General features: G+C 32.7%; 1 protein-coding gene across 3 annotated transcripts in view; it reads left to right on the forward strand.

The window, feature by feature from the left end:
- LOC118195372 (proteasome activator complex subunit 4-like) overlaps positions 1-15,682 on the forward strand; it is a 243,815-nt gene that overhangs the window by 81,074 nt on the left and 147,059 nt on the right. For all 3 annotated transcript variants that reach the window (XM_085822053.1, XM_085822048.1, XM_085822056.1), the window contains 4 exons: positions 3,636-3,710; positions 3,928-4,047; positions 4,197-4,286; positions 5,398-5,456. In XM_085822053.1, coding sequence (XP_085678179.1) covers positions 3,636-3,710; positions 3,928-4,047; positions 4,197-4,286; positions 5,398-5,456 — 344 coding nt within the window. The remainder of the gene's footprint in view (positions 1-3,635; positions 3,711-3,927; positions 4,048-4,196; positions 4,287-5,397; positions 5,457-15,682) is intronic.

Raw genomic sequence — 15,682 nt, forward strand, 5'->3', positions numbered from 1 at the left:
CTAATAGTGTCATTTCACACGTCAGCCTGCACGAGTCAAAGACCAACTGATCATGTGATGAACTGTTTCGTTTCAGATCTTTAGAATATAGCAACGGGATGTAATTTAAGACACAATAACACGCCGAATAAATACTAATTCAGAAGTCAAACAACAAAAATCAGCGTTAATTTGCAAAATTTTCACAGGACTAGTTTCGATGGTTTTACCGAACCATCATCTTCAGCTGCAAAACCGCAAAACGCATTTTGCGGTTTTGCAGCTGAAGATGATGGTTCGGTAAAACCATCAAAACTAGTCCTGTGAAAATTTTGCAAATTAACGCTGATTTTTGTTGTTTGACTTCTGAATTAGGGATGTAATTTCTTACCAGATGTAGTCAGAAAGATGTATAGGTTTTCATATAATTAAATTGTTTTTAGCCTTTAATGTGAAACCTATGCTTGAAGTATGAAAGACACTGCAGCTGAAAACATTTGCATTGTTGTTTCATCTACTGACTAAAGATCTTTCACATTTAAGTGTGCAGCTCTTATAATGCCAGCATAATAAAGTAAACCAAACAGAGCTTTAATTTCTGCTTTGTAGGTTGTCAGTGCACTTTTTTAATCATTAATTTTGGCTTTAATGGATTCAACATCAACATTTGTGCATTCGACAGTAACGTTTACAGTATCATCTGAAGTGATTAAAAAAAGTTTCTTCCACACTTTTAAGAGATTTGTAATTGGGCTTTACACCAGGTAAACGAGACATAGTATTACATGACACATATTTTTCAAAGGAGGTCTTTATCCATTTAGTTCCATCTTTGCCAAGATAATATTCATTATTATCTTGTTCACTCAAGTCTGAATCTTCTTCTTGTTAACCTTCAGAAGGCCCACTGGCTTCAGTTAATCTGAGCTTCCATAATTTATTTATTTATTTTTTTTTTTGGGTGTCTGTCATATGAAACATCTACGAGAATATCTTGCAGTCTCTGTAGCTCTCATTTATACCTCTTCAGTATCGCAATGTAAAATGATTGCAGATCGTCAGCATATGCAGTGCTTAAAGTTGATGCAGACATATTACCCCACACAGAAAAAACCTACTTTTCAAGTTTCTGTTGCTAGAACTCTCTGTTACTAGATTAACCATTAACGTGAAGCAGAAGTGACAGGTGCAAGTTTTAAGAAATTCTTAAAATATCCATGAAGAATTCAGAGGCTGTTCTTACCATTTTTTAGACGATGTATATTGTATGAATAAAACTAAATTACATAAAATTCTTGTGTTTTAAATGTTTTATTTGACATCCCTTATTCTGAACTATCTTTCGACACTGCAATTTCCAGGATAATAATGCCTTTTGAAGTGGCAGAAGAGATATTCTATCCCATTCCTCCCGAACAGCTTTCCGAAGTCCTGTTAGGGTTTTGGGACAACATTTGGATAATGCAGTTTTTAAAAGTCCGAAAGCACAAAAATCCATAGGTGACACATCGGGAGATTTAATAGGGATATCAGTGAAGTGTATGGCCTTGATACCAGTTTTTTGTTCCATTTCTTTTAGGAAATTTACAGTGGATTTTGATGTGTGACTGCTAGCTTTGTCCTGATGGAGTCTCACAGATTGATGTGAGATAAAGGCGATGGTATTTTATTCAGAAAAGTCGGCGATAAAGTATGTTCCTGATAGTATTTGGAGTTAATCTTGACATTTTTTTGCACTCTCTTTATTTTTAACTTGCCATTATAAGAAAAACCAGCAACAATCATGAATCCCTTAGAAAAACTTTCTTTTGATTCTTTGAACCATGTACTTAATTTTTTTTCTCCCCTTTTATGATAATAAATGGCTTTTTTTTTTGTTACAATCATTTAAATACACCCATACTTCATCTATTGTGACGGATAAGTGTTTCTCATATAGAATTCTGCAGCGTGTCCTGCGTTGAGCGATATGCTTTGGAAGAAGACGATGCACATTGCGTTTTTTCGATTTCTTAAGATTTAAATCAACGTTTATCATTTTGTTTACAGTGGACACCGAGCATTTTAATGATTTTGCAACTGTCCTTTGACTGGGGGAGGGGGGATTTTCTTTTAACATTAAACAACGTATCTTTGCAATATTCGAAGATGTCCGTTTTTTTCCTTGTATACTTGTTTGCAATTTTTGTCCCATTTGAGGCTCCAATTTGACGTATTTTTCCTTTCTTGTTGATGATATTACCTATCGACGCTTTAGATATCACAAAACCATGACTCTCACATCGTTTTCAGATAACGGAGTATGCATATTTCTCTTCGGAAAGAGCGTAAATGTACCCTTCGAACCACTGCTTTGTTAAATTCACCATTTTGAATAACAACAAAACTTTCAAGCCACAGACAATAATTTTGTCTTTTAAAAACATAGTACAATTGCAAATACTTCTTTTGCAGCAAAAAATTTTTTTTTACTGCTTACCAAAATCGTCTAAAAAATGTGCGGACAGCCTCTAGATCAGGGGCGTAGCTAGAGGGGGCATCTGTCCCCGGGCGCAGGATCCAAGGGGTGCCAAACTGATGATACGACATTTTAGAATTAAATGTTTTCTATTCTTGGCAAGCAGTAGGGGGCGTGAAATCTTCAGTTGTCCCTGGGCGCTGAAAACCCTAGCTACGACTCTGCTCTAGATATTGAAAGGGCTGTGTGCTCCATGAAGGGAGGGGAGTTATATGCTCCAGAATGTTGATATAAGATGTGACTCCTGCACTGAATCCTACTTACAGCATGCTAGTTAGCTTCTTGATGTTATCACTAATATTGTGATATAATCATAACATGCATTTTAAATGGCTATGAATGAAAGTAGTGGAATGATCTGTTACTTTATCAACTGTTATCGAACCTCTTCATTGTTTTTATCTTGATAAGTGACCATCTTCATTGTGAATTATTACAATGGCATGATGAAGCACAAGCTGCAAGTATTCTGAATAAGTTTTTGTATAGATTTTGTTTCCATCTATCTTGAATATCTTACGCCAGTTTTCTAGTATTTGCCTATGGTATAACATAAATGTAGAATGAATATAGCTAATAGGAATCTGCACTGTATTCTATATAATATGTTGTCTTCAAGTTCAAATAAAAAGAAATTATGTGACGGCAGACTTCAAGGTAGTTACTTGCACATATATTAAAAGCAAGTACTGAAAATGGTGGCAACTGTGCGTGCTTGTATCATTTGTATTTGAATTTTATTTATCAATTTATTTGAATCAGCAATTAAATAATTAAGTTACTATGTTATCTTAGGTTTGTTTAATTGTCAATAATGTTTATTTTTTTACTCTCAAATAAGGAAATTAAGAGCAAATATATTACTTTTCTGAGTGTAAAGTTCTAAACTGTTTACATTCTTTAGATTTTCTAATATTTTTTTTATTTATGGTTTATATATGTAAGGTTTGAGTGTTTTTAATGAATCACATGAATTTAAAAAAGGGTCTTAATTTATGATGTTAAGGCTATCTCTTTCTAATTATATGGCATTACAATTAGTGTATTACAAACTCCTCTAAAATAGTTTTTATTTTTTATCTTTTGATATTGATTATAGTTTAATTTTGAAATATGTGAATTTATTTTTACTTTATAGGCGATTTTGTGGTTATTTTCTCGTGTGGCTAAGGACAATATTGGATACATTAATTGGAATCCTTACATACCAACAGTAAATATATATCTCCTGCTCATTATAATTCTCCACAATTTGATATATTGTAACTAGTTGTTTTGTATAAATTTTAGTCTCAACAATAAAATAATATTTTCTTGTAAAATCTGTTTTTAATTTTCTCTTTCCTAGTTTTATTTATTTAAAGTTTTATATTGCTTTCTTCTTTTTTATGTATGTTAAAACTATATTAATCTGCTGTTGATTTTGCTAGATATTTACTAGGCTTCTACGTAGCTTTAATCTGCCAGGACGGTCTAACCAAGTTCAAGTGTATCGATATGGTTCCTCCTTTCATACCACAGCTGTAGTCAACTTAATAGCATCTATGTTGGTAAGAGAAGTGCTAATTCAATGCTTTATCTGTCGCATTTCTTTCTGATATTTTTAGGGTGAAATTTCCATTCTTAATCTGATAGAAAATTTAGTTTAATAAATTTATTTTTGATGAAGACTGTATCTACGTATCTTACATTCATGCAGGGAGGAGGAAGCAGTTGTCAGATATATATTGGTCGACTTTTCAAAACATTGGAATCATTTTTTCATCCTTCTAATCTTGGCAGGTGGCTGGTAAGCATTATGTGTTTTAGATTTATTTTTATTATTGTAAAATGAGTCTGTGAATTCATCACATAGCGTAGAGACAGAGATGTGTAAAAATTAGTACATACTTCAATACCTTCAAAATGATTTTTCCAAATTTAGATTTTTGTTTTTAATTTAATTTTTTGGGGGATGAGTTAAATTTTTTATCTTCGCTTCATGAGCAACCAAATCAAATCATGTATCTTCATTTTATGAACCAAAAAAAAAAAAAAAAAAAAAAAAAAAAAAAAATTCAGAATTTTTTGCTCAAATGAGTAATACTTCTAGAATGTTGAAATTTGCAGTATCTGGCAGAGCAGGGGGGGGCAACTTTCAAATTAAATTTATTTTGAATCTTTTAATTTACTAATATTTGGTAATTTTTCTAAAATAGCTGTTTCTTGGTGGGAAATGTAATTATAATACATCTATTAGATTTAAATTGTTGCATCTTGTAAAATGTAGGTTTCATATCATCTTGAGATTTCCATATATTATAACGATATTATTCTTTTAAAACAATTGTAAAATATTAATTAAACAGTCTTCTAGAATTTTTTAATAATATGCTGGAGTACAGCTTTGAGCAGCAGACATTTCCATTCTTTATGATGTTCATTGATCAAGTGATCACAAAATTGATATTTTATTTGAGGCTAGTTTTGACATTGTCATATGTCACACTTTTTTCCCGTGTGTCATTTTGCTCATACTAATTGTTCTCCTTTAAATACTGATTTTATTTATTTATTCATTCTCTCCCCCCCCCATTCTTGCAAGGAAATTAGTCTTACTACAATAGGACCTTTGCCTTTTATAAGTATTTTTTTTTTTTAAACTTTTAGGCTAAATTTTTTCATTTAGTGCTCATTTTATTAATCTCATTTTTCTTTACTGTGTAATTTAAGAGTTCTGCATACCAAATCGAAGGCTTGTGATACAATTGGCTAATGTGCTATAAAAAAGTTTAATTTACTTTGTTTAAAATTACAGTAACAGACATGTTTATTTATGTTTATTTATTTCTTATAGTTTTTTAACCCTTATGCATGTAAAAATATTTTGTTTTATAATACCAAATTGTGGAATCTTTCAGCCAAAATTGCAGAAACTTCTACATAAGCTTCCACTTGCTGTGATTAAACGTTTACACAGGTATTATCCTTTTTAAATTCTTAAAATATTATTAGTTTTAGCTTTTAAATATAATGAAAGAATTTAATTTTTTTTGTAATAGTAATATATTAATTTATATAAGAAGCAATTGAGAATTACTTTTCCCTTTACAAAATTTTCATTATATTAGCTTTTTCTTCAGCTTAAAGACAGTAGGAAGCTAAATAAAAATGTCTTCAAATTTCCTAAAAATTTGATTTTAGTTTGAAGTTTAAAAAAAGGATTTGAATAGATTATAAAACTAGTGTAGGTCACTGATTTTATGTTAAGCTATTGCTTACGTTATTATTTTAAAGCTGATTAATGTCTTAAAAATCTTTATTTTGGATTTAATTCTAATTTGGATACATATTTTGTTTTGATTTTTTGGTACTTACATATTTTCCCATCGACTGTGAAAGTTGACAAATCTGTCCAAAACTGCATCAACAATTCTGATGGAAGTTTGAAGAGCAGATTGCTCTTTATTTTATTAGATTACTGCAGTAATAATTCTTTATTTAGTTAGATCACTATGTATTTAGATAATTAATGGATGCAAGTTACAAATATGGCATATAAAATTTTAAATAATTATAAGCTGAAACTTTGAAATTATCCAACAAAGAAAATCGTTATAACTGGTAAGTACCCTTCATTCCGATGGTCAAAATTTCCTAATGCAGTATAAAATAGCAGCAAAATTGTCACCTATTTTGTGCACGCAAGTTGCTCTGTTATGTTATGTAGAAGTGAGGAGGCCACCTAATATTCGGCACTCGTTCCTTTCAGCGTTAAATTAGCTCAAGTAAAATGATTGTTACATATTATACATTGCGATGTACATATAATGTTGTGCAGGTGCCTATTTTAAGATGTTATCTATTGCAGTGGGTACGGGCAACATGTTTCAGGACATTATATATTGCAGTAGAAACAGGCAGGATGTTCCCACGTTACAGATTTTTGTAAACATGATCTGTTTACATCAGTGTTTACTATCAGAATTAAGTAAGAGATAAAAAAAATTGTTTACAAAGCTTACATTTAAGTACTGTTGTAAAGTTGTGCTGAAACTTTAGCAGCTAAATTTTGATGATTCATTATGTGCTGTAACATATGTTTTTGTGATAACTGATTTTCAGAAATTGCATTATTATCTAGCAGTACATTGCTATGTACATGTAAAGATTGGTCATGACATTATAAATTGTGGTGGCTAGAAGCAACTTATTTCTAGTTTATAGATCATGTCTACAGTCATGACTTGTTTACATCATTATTTACAATCAGCAGTCAAAATTAGAATATAAAGTAATAATAAAAAGGGCATAAATAAATAAGTTTGAAAACAGAAGGAAAAAAGTGTAGAAAATGATGATGTATGCTTACGTTGATTGCCTGCAGAATCACAAACATTTCTGATGAAAAATGCTATTCTCTTTGTCAAGTTGGAACTTGAAATCTTTTGTGTCATGACTATTGAGGTAGATTTTTATAGCACATCATTTTCCTTTGTTTATGCCAGAACCATCAGTGTAGATCTTCGGAAATAATGTTTGGTATCTATTCTGCCTCATGCAAAGTTGTGATATTATTTCGACTAGCTGGGTCTCTCTTGTATGGATGGGTCGGTGAGGTGTAGGAGCTGGCAGCTACTATCTTATTTTTTATTTTGCAGTCTTTTCTTAGCTGAAGAACTGAAGCCTTTGCATGTTCCTGCTCTGCAACTAAGAACAGAGGGAGGCTGCTGGTGAGCTGAAACAGAATAGCATTTGAGGTTGTTCTGTAAGCTCAAGAATAATTTAAAAAGAAGGTCCTTTGGAGGGATTGGAGTTGCTTTTGTTTTCATACTATCATTGGTGACTCCCATATCGCTGCACCATACAGTGCTATCTTTTCTATAACAGTGTTTTATAACAGCTTTCGTATGTGGGAGTTCAAGCCCCATCTGACACCTCGCATTCTTTTCAGTTTATTAGCTGTACTGGAGGTTTTCTTCTAAATTTGCTGTAGGTGCTCAATAAAGTTAAGTTTATTATCTGTTGTAATCCCAAGATATCTTAAGGATTTGACTATTTTGATTTTGTTGTTGTCAACGTGGATTTTCGGTTATCTGTTTTTATATATATATATATATATATATATATATATATATATATATATATGGCTTATGAAATATCATGGCTTAGGATTTTTTATGTGATATTGTTGGTTTTTGATGCTTGCAAAGTTTGTTAAATTTTTCCAGAGTGGTATTAACATTGGCCTCCAATACTTCTCTAGAGTGTCCACTGATTACAAAGGCTGCATCATCAGCAAATGCAATGCCATTTGTGTGTCTGGCCATTGATGTTGCACTATTTTATTAAATGCTAGATTCCAGAAATCAGCTCTAAGACGAGACCCTTGTGGACAGCCTCTTTTTTGGTCTCTCTCGATGGTTCTGCTGTTGGTTATTATTATGTTCTTTCTGTTGGAGAAATAGTCCTTGAATACTTTAAATAGGTTCTTCAAGTATTTGATTTCTTTAAGTGTGCTTAATACCTCACGCCACTAGAGTGAGTCGAAGGCCTTTTTAAGGTCTAGGCATAGTAGAGTGGAATGTAGATTTTGGCCTTTGTTGTTAGAAATTTGGATTATTATTTTGTTGATTGCATGTATTGTGCTTATGTTGGGTGTGAATCCAAATTGCAAGTTACTGATGCTATTTGATTTTTCTCATGTTTTGTCTGAGGCGATTTGCAAGGGCCCTTTCAAAAACTTTTCCCAGCGCTGGAAGAAGGCTTAATGGCCTATATGAGCTTGGATGGGATGCATCGTGACCTTTCTTATTGAACAGTATTATCTGTCCTATCTTAAAGCAGGAGGGGAAAATACTGTATTGTAGGCATTTTTGTTTATTAGTACCAAGATAAAAGAAGAGAAGTGTTTGTTTATTATTTTTATTATTACATTATCTATTCCATCTGGGCCTGAAGCTTTTTTCTTTGGCAGATTTTTAATAATAATTCGAATTCTGTGAAGGGAGTGTCATCTTGTGTGCAAGGTTAGGTTAGGTTATTTAATTACTCGAGGGCTATCTGCCTAAGGGGGGAATGCCTTCGTGGAGGACTTTCTAAGGGAAACTGGCTCGTATACACGTTACACATGGGGAAAACCACGAAAACGCCCATGCAGCCAGCCCATTCGCGGGATTCGAACCTTGGACCGAACTACCAGTGTTCAGCGACTTTACCGATCGGCCTCTTGTGTGCAAGGAGGCCGGGTATTTTCTCTTCTCAATCTTTGTGCTGTTGTACCACCTTCAGCATCATCTTTTTAGAAATACAGTGTCCATAATTTTTTTTCTATTGCAGTTGTGGTAGCATCCTCTGATCCTGAGGTATGTGAAACTGAATGGATAATTATTATTTGGGAAGGTTTGAAAACTTTGCGCAGATTTTGTAAATCGGACCATAGGGGTCTTTACTGTTTGATATGTATATTTTCCAGCAGTTTATTTTTGCTGATCGAATTTCTTTTTTATAGAAAGCTCTCTGTTTGGTGAAGATTATGTATGCTGCTGTTCTAACTGCTTCTGTTTTTGCCTACTTCATTCTTCTCTTTAAAACTCTGGTTTTTTTATTGCATTTAGATCGAAGTTAGGTTATCCACCAATTAACTTTCTTGATATCACTAGGATTTTTAATATCAAAGGATTTTTCACAGTGGGCTTGAATTTGGCCATTTCATAGTTAAGTCATCTAACTGGACTTCATTAGTTTAATTTTTGAGTTCATTTATTATTAAAGGAACTTCCATTCAGATTGAATGTACAAATCTTTTGATCCTGTTAATTGTGGTTTTGAAGCACTTTGTTGTTATTGCTACAGTCTGCGCATCAAATTCATATGATATTAATTTGTGGTCTGAAATTACTTCATCCTGCATGACCGTCCAGTTCATGATCCAGCGGGCCAGAGCATTATTTACAAGTGTTAGGTCAGGCCACCCTTTTCCAGGATTTGTTTCGAATGTCGGTGGGGCAGAGTCTCCATTTATTAATGCTAGATTGTAACTATTAATAAAATCTTCAACTTCCATTCATCTTTGGTTAGTATGAGAGTATCCCCATAATTGGTTATGGGCATTAAAATCCCCTCCAATGATGTGGAGGGAATTTGGGAATCTGCTGATGATGTTACCTAGTTGGTTGAGGTTTGTAAATAGTTCCTCTGCTGGAGAACTATAGAAGGAGATGATGAGCAGTTGTTCCTTTGAAGTGTTTAAGGCTATTGTTACTAAATCTTTAGAGGTAAACATTGTTGATGAGGACCAATTCTTGTTGTAGCATATGATAGCTGATTTCATTTGATTTCCGTTTTTGTCTTGATGTTTGTTTAAATTCCAGCTTGACGGGATACCGTCAACTTTTCATCTTATGCAATAAGGCTCTTGAACGAGCACTATATCATAATGGTGTTCTGCCAAGAAAAGTTCAAACTTTGCAGATGATGATGCTTGGGCTCTTTGCAAATTAATTTGGAGAATCTTGATTTTAGGTGTGTTGTTTCATTTTATTAGTGGGGTTGAAGGGAGAGGAGTCATTGATTTGCTAACTCGCTATTTTTTCCTTCCTTGGTTGGATGTACTGTAGTCCATTCTTTCCTTGATCTTTTGTATTTCACGATGGTACATCGGGCAGGTTGAAGCAAATGCAGCATGATTTATATCGATTATTATTTGTGAAATCGCTGTCATTCACATTATTGAAAAGTTTGCACTTAATTCAAGTTAGTATCTCTACTTTACAATTTTTAATATCATGCTGTCCCCCACAGAAGGTACAGTGCTAAGTCTGAATTTGGTGCGCTCTGTAGCCACTGAACATTTGTTTTCTTTCCATTATCAACTTGAATATTAATGAGGAGCATTCTATGATCCATTTTATTGCATTGTTTCATTTATCGTTTACTTTAAATATTACTCATTGTTTGTTATGGAAAAGTTTGCTGTTATAATATTATGCATTTCCTCTGCAGTTGTCCTGTGAGGGATGTTACTAAATACGCACTTTGGTGTTCTTCTCTGGGGAATTTTCATATTAAATTTTTCGTGAATGTCTTGAATTTAGTCTAGAGATTCGTGAAGTTTTTTTACTTCTTCCTCGTTTTTGCGGGACACTGCTATACCTTCCCACTGAATTTTGGTGTTTGCATTAATCTCAATACAAAGACTCGAAATTGAGGAAATCTTCACTAACTGTTCTTGAATTTTACATTGGAGCCATTGATCTTTAGTGTAATTAGAAGTGCTAGTCGTCTATGAGGTTTGTATCCAACATTCCTCATGCCAATTTGGGCATATATGTTGGCAATTGCTCTGTTCGGGTAACGTTGAAGTGCATTTCTTTCTGGGTATCAGAAGTTGCTCTGTTGCATAATTTCTCGTATTCTCTGTTTGGACGAACTCTGTAATCTTTTATTATTTTGAGTGTGTGCATGAGTGTAATTAGACTTCCAGCTTTTGAAAATATTCCATATATCTTTAGAAGGCAGATCTCAAATATTAATCCTTTTTCCAATAAAAGGAAAAGACATAACAGTTAATTTGCTTACAAAACAAGACCTGACTTACCGAAGATCAGAGTAAAACCAAAATGAAGATTGTGAATGCAGAGTTGCCAACTCTCCCGATTTAGGCAGGAGACTCCCGATTTTCGACCGCTCTCCCGCCAACCCGATTTACAGTATATTTTTCCTGGCTTTTCTTATTAAAATTTCTTACCATTTTTATGGAACTTGGCTTAATACTTTGTTATATGAACCAAAAAAAAAAAAAAAAAAAAAAGTGGTTTTGGAGGTCTGAAAGCAATTGAATTTTCTCTAGATTATATCTAAAACAAAACCTTACAAATCAGATGAGAATTTCTGCTTTGTGAGCGAGAGCATACGTATCCAGAAATGTCGTTCTTCAATGGGCATTGAGTTCCGCTGTGTGGCATCTGGCATATATTAGCCAATAAGCACAAAGCAAGCTCAAGGCTGTTATTTGGATGTAGTTATTTTGTTCATCTTGTTCTGAGTTGTGTGAGTACACGTGCCTTCAGGAAATAGTTTTAGAAATTATCTTTTTTTGTTATGTCTGCGAGAAAGGTGAACTACTCCTGTACGTGTACACAGTTGACTTGCCTTCCATTATTTCCTCAAGGAAATGTAATAAATTTGCGATGTGTACCATCTGTCATTGCAATTTTTCGATTTTGCATGGTGGAAGGGCGGATGTTCTCAATCATGTCTGTACACAAAAACACAAGGACGTGAGTTGTTTTGAAAAAAACGAAAAATTATTTTTCTTTGGAAACAAAGGACCAAAAAGTTATTAATGCATAATGTCTGTTCTCTGCCTTTTTACTGGAGCACAACCTGCCACTGAATGCATAGGATCTCGCTGCAGCTTTATTTAGAAAAATGTTTCCCTATAGAGAAATCACTAAGAAATACTCAATTACAAGGACCAAAACAGGTGCAATTGTTAAAGAAATGGGTTTGAAAGTAAATCTTCAGTTATTGATTGCATTAAAACAGCTCCGTTCTGCCTCTCTATGGATGGAAGCAATAATACCAATTCAAAACTGTATCGAATTGTTGTTTCTTTTTTTTTTTTAATTCAGAGTCTTCAGAAATTGAGTGAAGTTTACTTTCTGTCCCCACTTTAGAAGGATATTCGACAGCTTTAATATAGCACAGCTAATTATTAAAATTTTTTAAAAAAATGCAGTCCCTCTGGATAATTTACTTAGCACTTGGTGCCGATAATGCACAAGTAATGGTAGGCTTGAAGACTGTTGTTGTAGGCATCTTAAGAACAGAAAATTCAGATTTGCAGATTATGAGGTGCACCTGTCACCTCTTAAATTTAGCAGCTGAAAAAGGGCAGCTTCTTTACCAATAAATGTGGATGAACACATTGTTGATATTTATTACTATCTTGAAAGGAGTTCTAAAAGGAAGGAAAAATTGAAACAGTTCCAACAGCTGCATAATACTGAAATGAGAAAAATTTTGAAATATGTGTGTACACGCTGGCTGTCTTTAAAGAAATGTTTATCTAGAATCCTCGATCAATGGAACCTTTTTGCTATTTTTAAAGAAGAAGTAAATACTTCAAGAGTTAAGATAAAAGGCACTATTGAAAGTTATAAAATACCTAAAGTAAGTGGAGGTGTAGTTACTACTTGTTAAAAATAGGTTTGAGAAAAATAATTTCTGCACCATTCAGCAATTCAACTGGCAGTTCTCAAAATAATACTGCAAAATATAAGCATAAATTGATACAAATTTCTCTCAAAATAAAAAAAAATTGCTCAAGACATGAAACATTTTCTGATTACTGTAAGTTTAGCTAAGCACGAACACGAATCTGCCACTCTTCATAACATTCTGAATACGAATACAAAATCTGCAACTGCTCATAAGATTTGTACAAAAACTGATTAAAGTGTCTTTTTTCTTGGGTTTTGTTTTCTTAAATGATGCAAGTAATAAAAATGTTTTTTATGTGTAAGGTATTGTGTTGGTTGCATTCAAGAATTAGTAACTATTTAAAGTTAATTCATAATTAAAAACTATATTTTTATCATTTTGTGAAAAATCTCCTGATTTGTTACCATTGTGCAGTTACAGAACTTTCTTTTTGTCTTTTTATTATTATTGTTTTATGTGTTAACTTTATTAAATATGTTAACACACAAAACAATAATAATAAATAAATTATACTCTTACACTGCATCAAATTCAATTCAGCAAAATCATAAAATATTTAAAAACAGCATATCTTTAGAATTTCTGATAGATGGTCTCACTCATAGGAGATAAAATGTTGCCACTGCTCACTTTTAAATCATTGAGTTTGTTAATAAAAAATTCATTAAATTTTTACAAAGTAAGAAATAAATAATAAAAAGTATAATGCCATTCTATGAAAATATTGAATATTTTTTATTAGGTAGATAATGAATTAAATGCATTTTTATTATTTAAATCAATTCAATTCAAAAGTAAAAAATGAAAATGAAAGAACTGCATCCTATTGCTTTCAGAAAGCTTAATTTGATAACCCCTATTATAAAGATTCAATTTGAAAGATAAATATCTTACATTTTGTAGAATGGCAACAGATCCTAATCAAAATCAAAATGGCAGATTTATAGTGATTTGACACAAAATTAAATTTCGTGATTAACCCTGCAGTGGTCGCGTGCCATATTGTTACGATAAAGGTCGCGCGCCGTCTAAAAGACGCCAGGTATATTTTTGCTGTACTAATATATATTTAGGTTATTCAACTCAAATTTATGAATGAAAAAGGATTATTGAAATAACATACATATATTTGTGGTATCCTATTACAAAATCAAATAACAAAACTTCAGTTTACAGTAAGACATAATTTTATTCAACTTAACTCAAATACAAATAAAAAATACAAGTGAAACTGTCTCATTTAGTTAGTTGCACAAAGTAGCAATCAACGCATATTTGCTGAGTGTTTTCTAAACATAAAAATGTTTACAACTGCGGTATTTATACTTGGTGTACGTGTTCTTGGAGCGGCCACATTCATGACATCTCTGCCTTTTAGTAGTTCAAGCCTCTACTGTAAGTTGAACTGTATCCTCATCTAGGAAAATGCTCTGAATATCCTGCTTGAGGTTTTTAGGTAATGATGAACATTGAGAACTTCTACGCAAGGAATCATAAGCTACCCAAAAGTTTTAAAAACTCACTGCGCCTGGTGCTGATTGATAAGTTATTTGCATAATATATTATTTGAGCATTTATAACTGCTACATTCATCATAGTGTAAATTCATCATAGTATAAAATATGACCATAGAACATCTGTTCCTTTACCTGGCGATATTGTAAGTGCTACATAACTGGTCAACAGTATCAACTCCTGATTTAGTTGCGTTATAAATGGTTATCATCTATGGCTTGTTTTTCTTCACATGATTCATCAATTACATCATCATGAACATAGTGGAAAGAATCAGAACCACTTTGTTTTCCTTAGTTACGTAAGACATTAATGTGATTCTGAAACCCAAACAATGATGTTCCTACTTTCAGATTGTTTGTATGTGTAAACTCTGGAGGAATTTCACTCTTACATTTTTCATAGTCCCAACCAAAGTAATATTATTTTGAAGCAAAAAATCGCTATTGTCGAAACTCAAACAATATGAAAGGAACCTAAATCGTTTTTCAGACATTATTACCTGGCATAACTCAATACCCATTTTGTCAGAGGACCATATCTACGTGGTATTTGCATGATTGTCCTTTCTAGAAGCACAAATGTGTAATACGTCTAGAAGCGCTTTTATTTCAATTATGTCAGTCAAATGGGCATCCCTTTCCCGAGAATAATTTTCCTGTCCTGTGGACATCTTTTCATTTGTGAACTTAACTATATTAGATAGCATACCATTGTCGAAAAATCATGCCCAACATTGCTCCGGCTTTCGAGCATTTTTTGCGACACATTTCACCCTTGGCAAATGTGTGGTAATGTTAAGTCGCCGAGTTTGTATATTTTTTATTTTTAGGTGGGCAAACTTTTGATAATTTTGATGATTTATTCCGGCCTAGGAAATAATTATCGGCAATATAATCATCATTATTGCTATCATTGGAGTCTTTCTTGTTCGGTGTCTGTTTTCTTCTCTTGTTTAAAATTTTTTTCTGCATCACTATAATCATCAAACTCATCATCTGATTCATATTCTTCCATCAGCATACGTAGTACTATTTTTCTGTCACGTTCATATGCCATACTGAATTTTTTCTGAGAAGTCATCCTGACTCTAAAGGTAAGAAATAAATAATAAAAACAAATGTTACCCGTAAAAATTATAAATAACAAAAGAAATACATTCTTTTTACATTTAAAATTAAATGTATTCACAAACAATTTCTTTCACTTATCACTAAATTTAAAAAAAAAACACTACTAGGGACAGCTGTTGATAATATAAATTAAAAATACTAGAATACATAAATTTTAAAATACTTACTTTTAGAATCAAAAACGGTCGCGTGGCGTCTTCTAGACTCCATCAGTGCTCATCGGCTTATAACCTCTTCCTCTCGGCACTAAAGAAAATAGCGTTGTTTCGATGATTTCTACTTATTTGTGTATAGTTGACAGAAAGGTAGACAGCAGCATAAGCTTGCTCGC

Source organism: Stegodyphus dumicola, chromosome 1, assembly GCF_044657685.1.
Source record: "Stegodyphus dumicola isolate Sdum_Otavi_A_Nest chromosome 1, ASM4465768v1".
NCBI classification, from domain to species: domain Eukaryota; kingdom Metazoa; phylum Arthropoda; class Arachnida; order Araneae; family Eresidae; genus Stegodyphus; species Stegodyphus dumicola.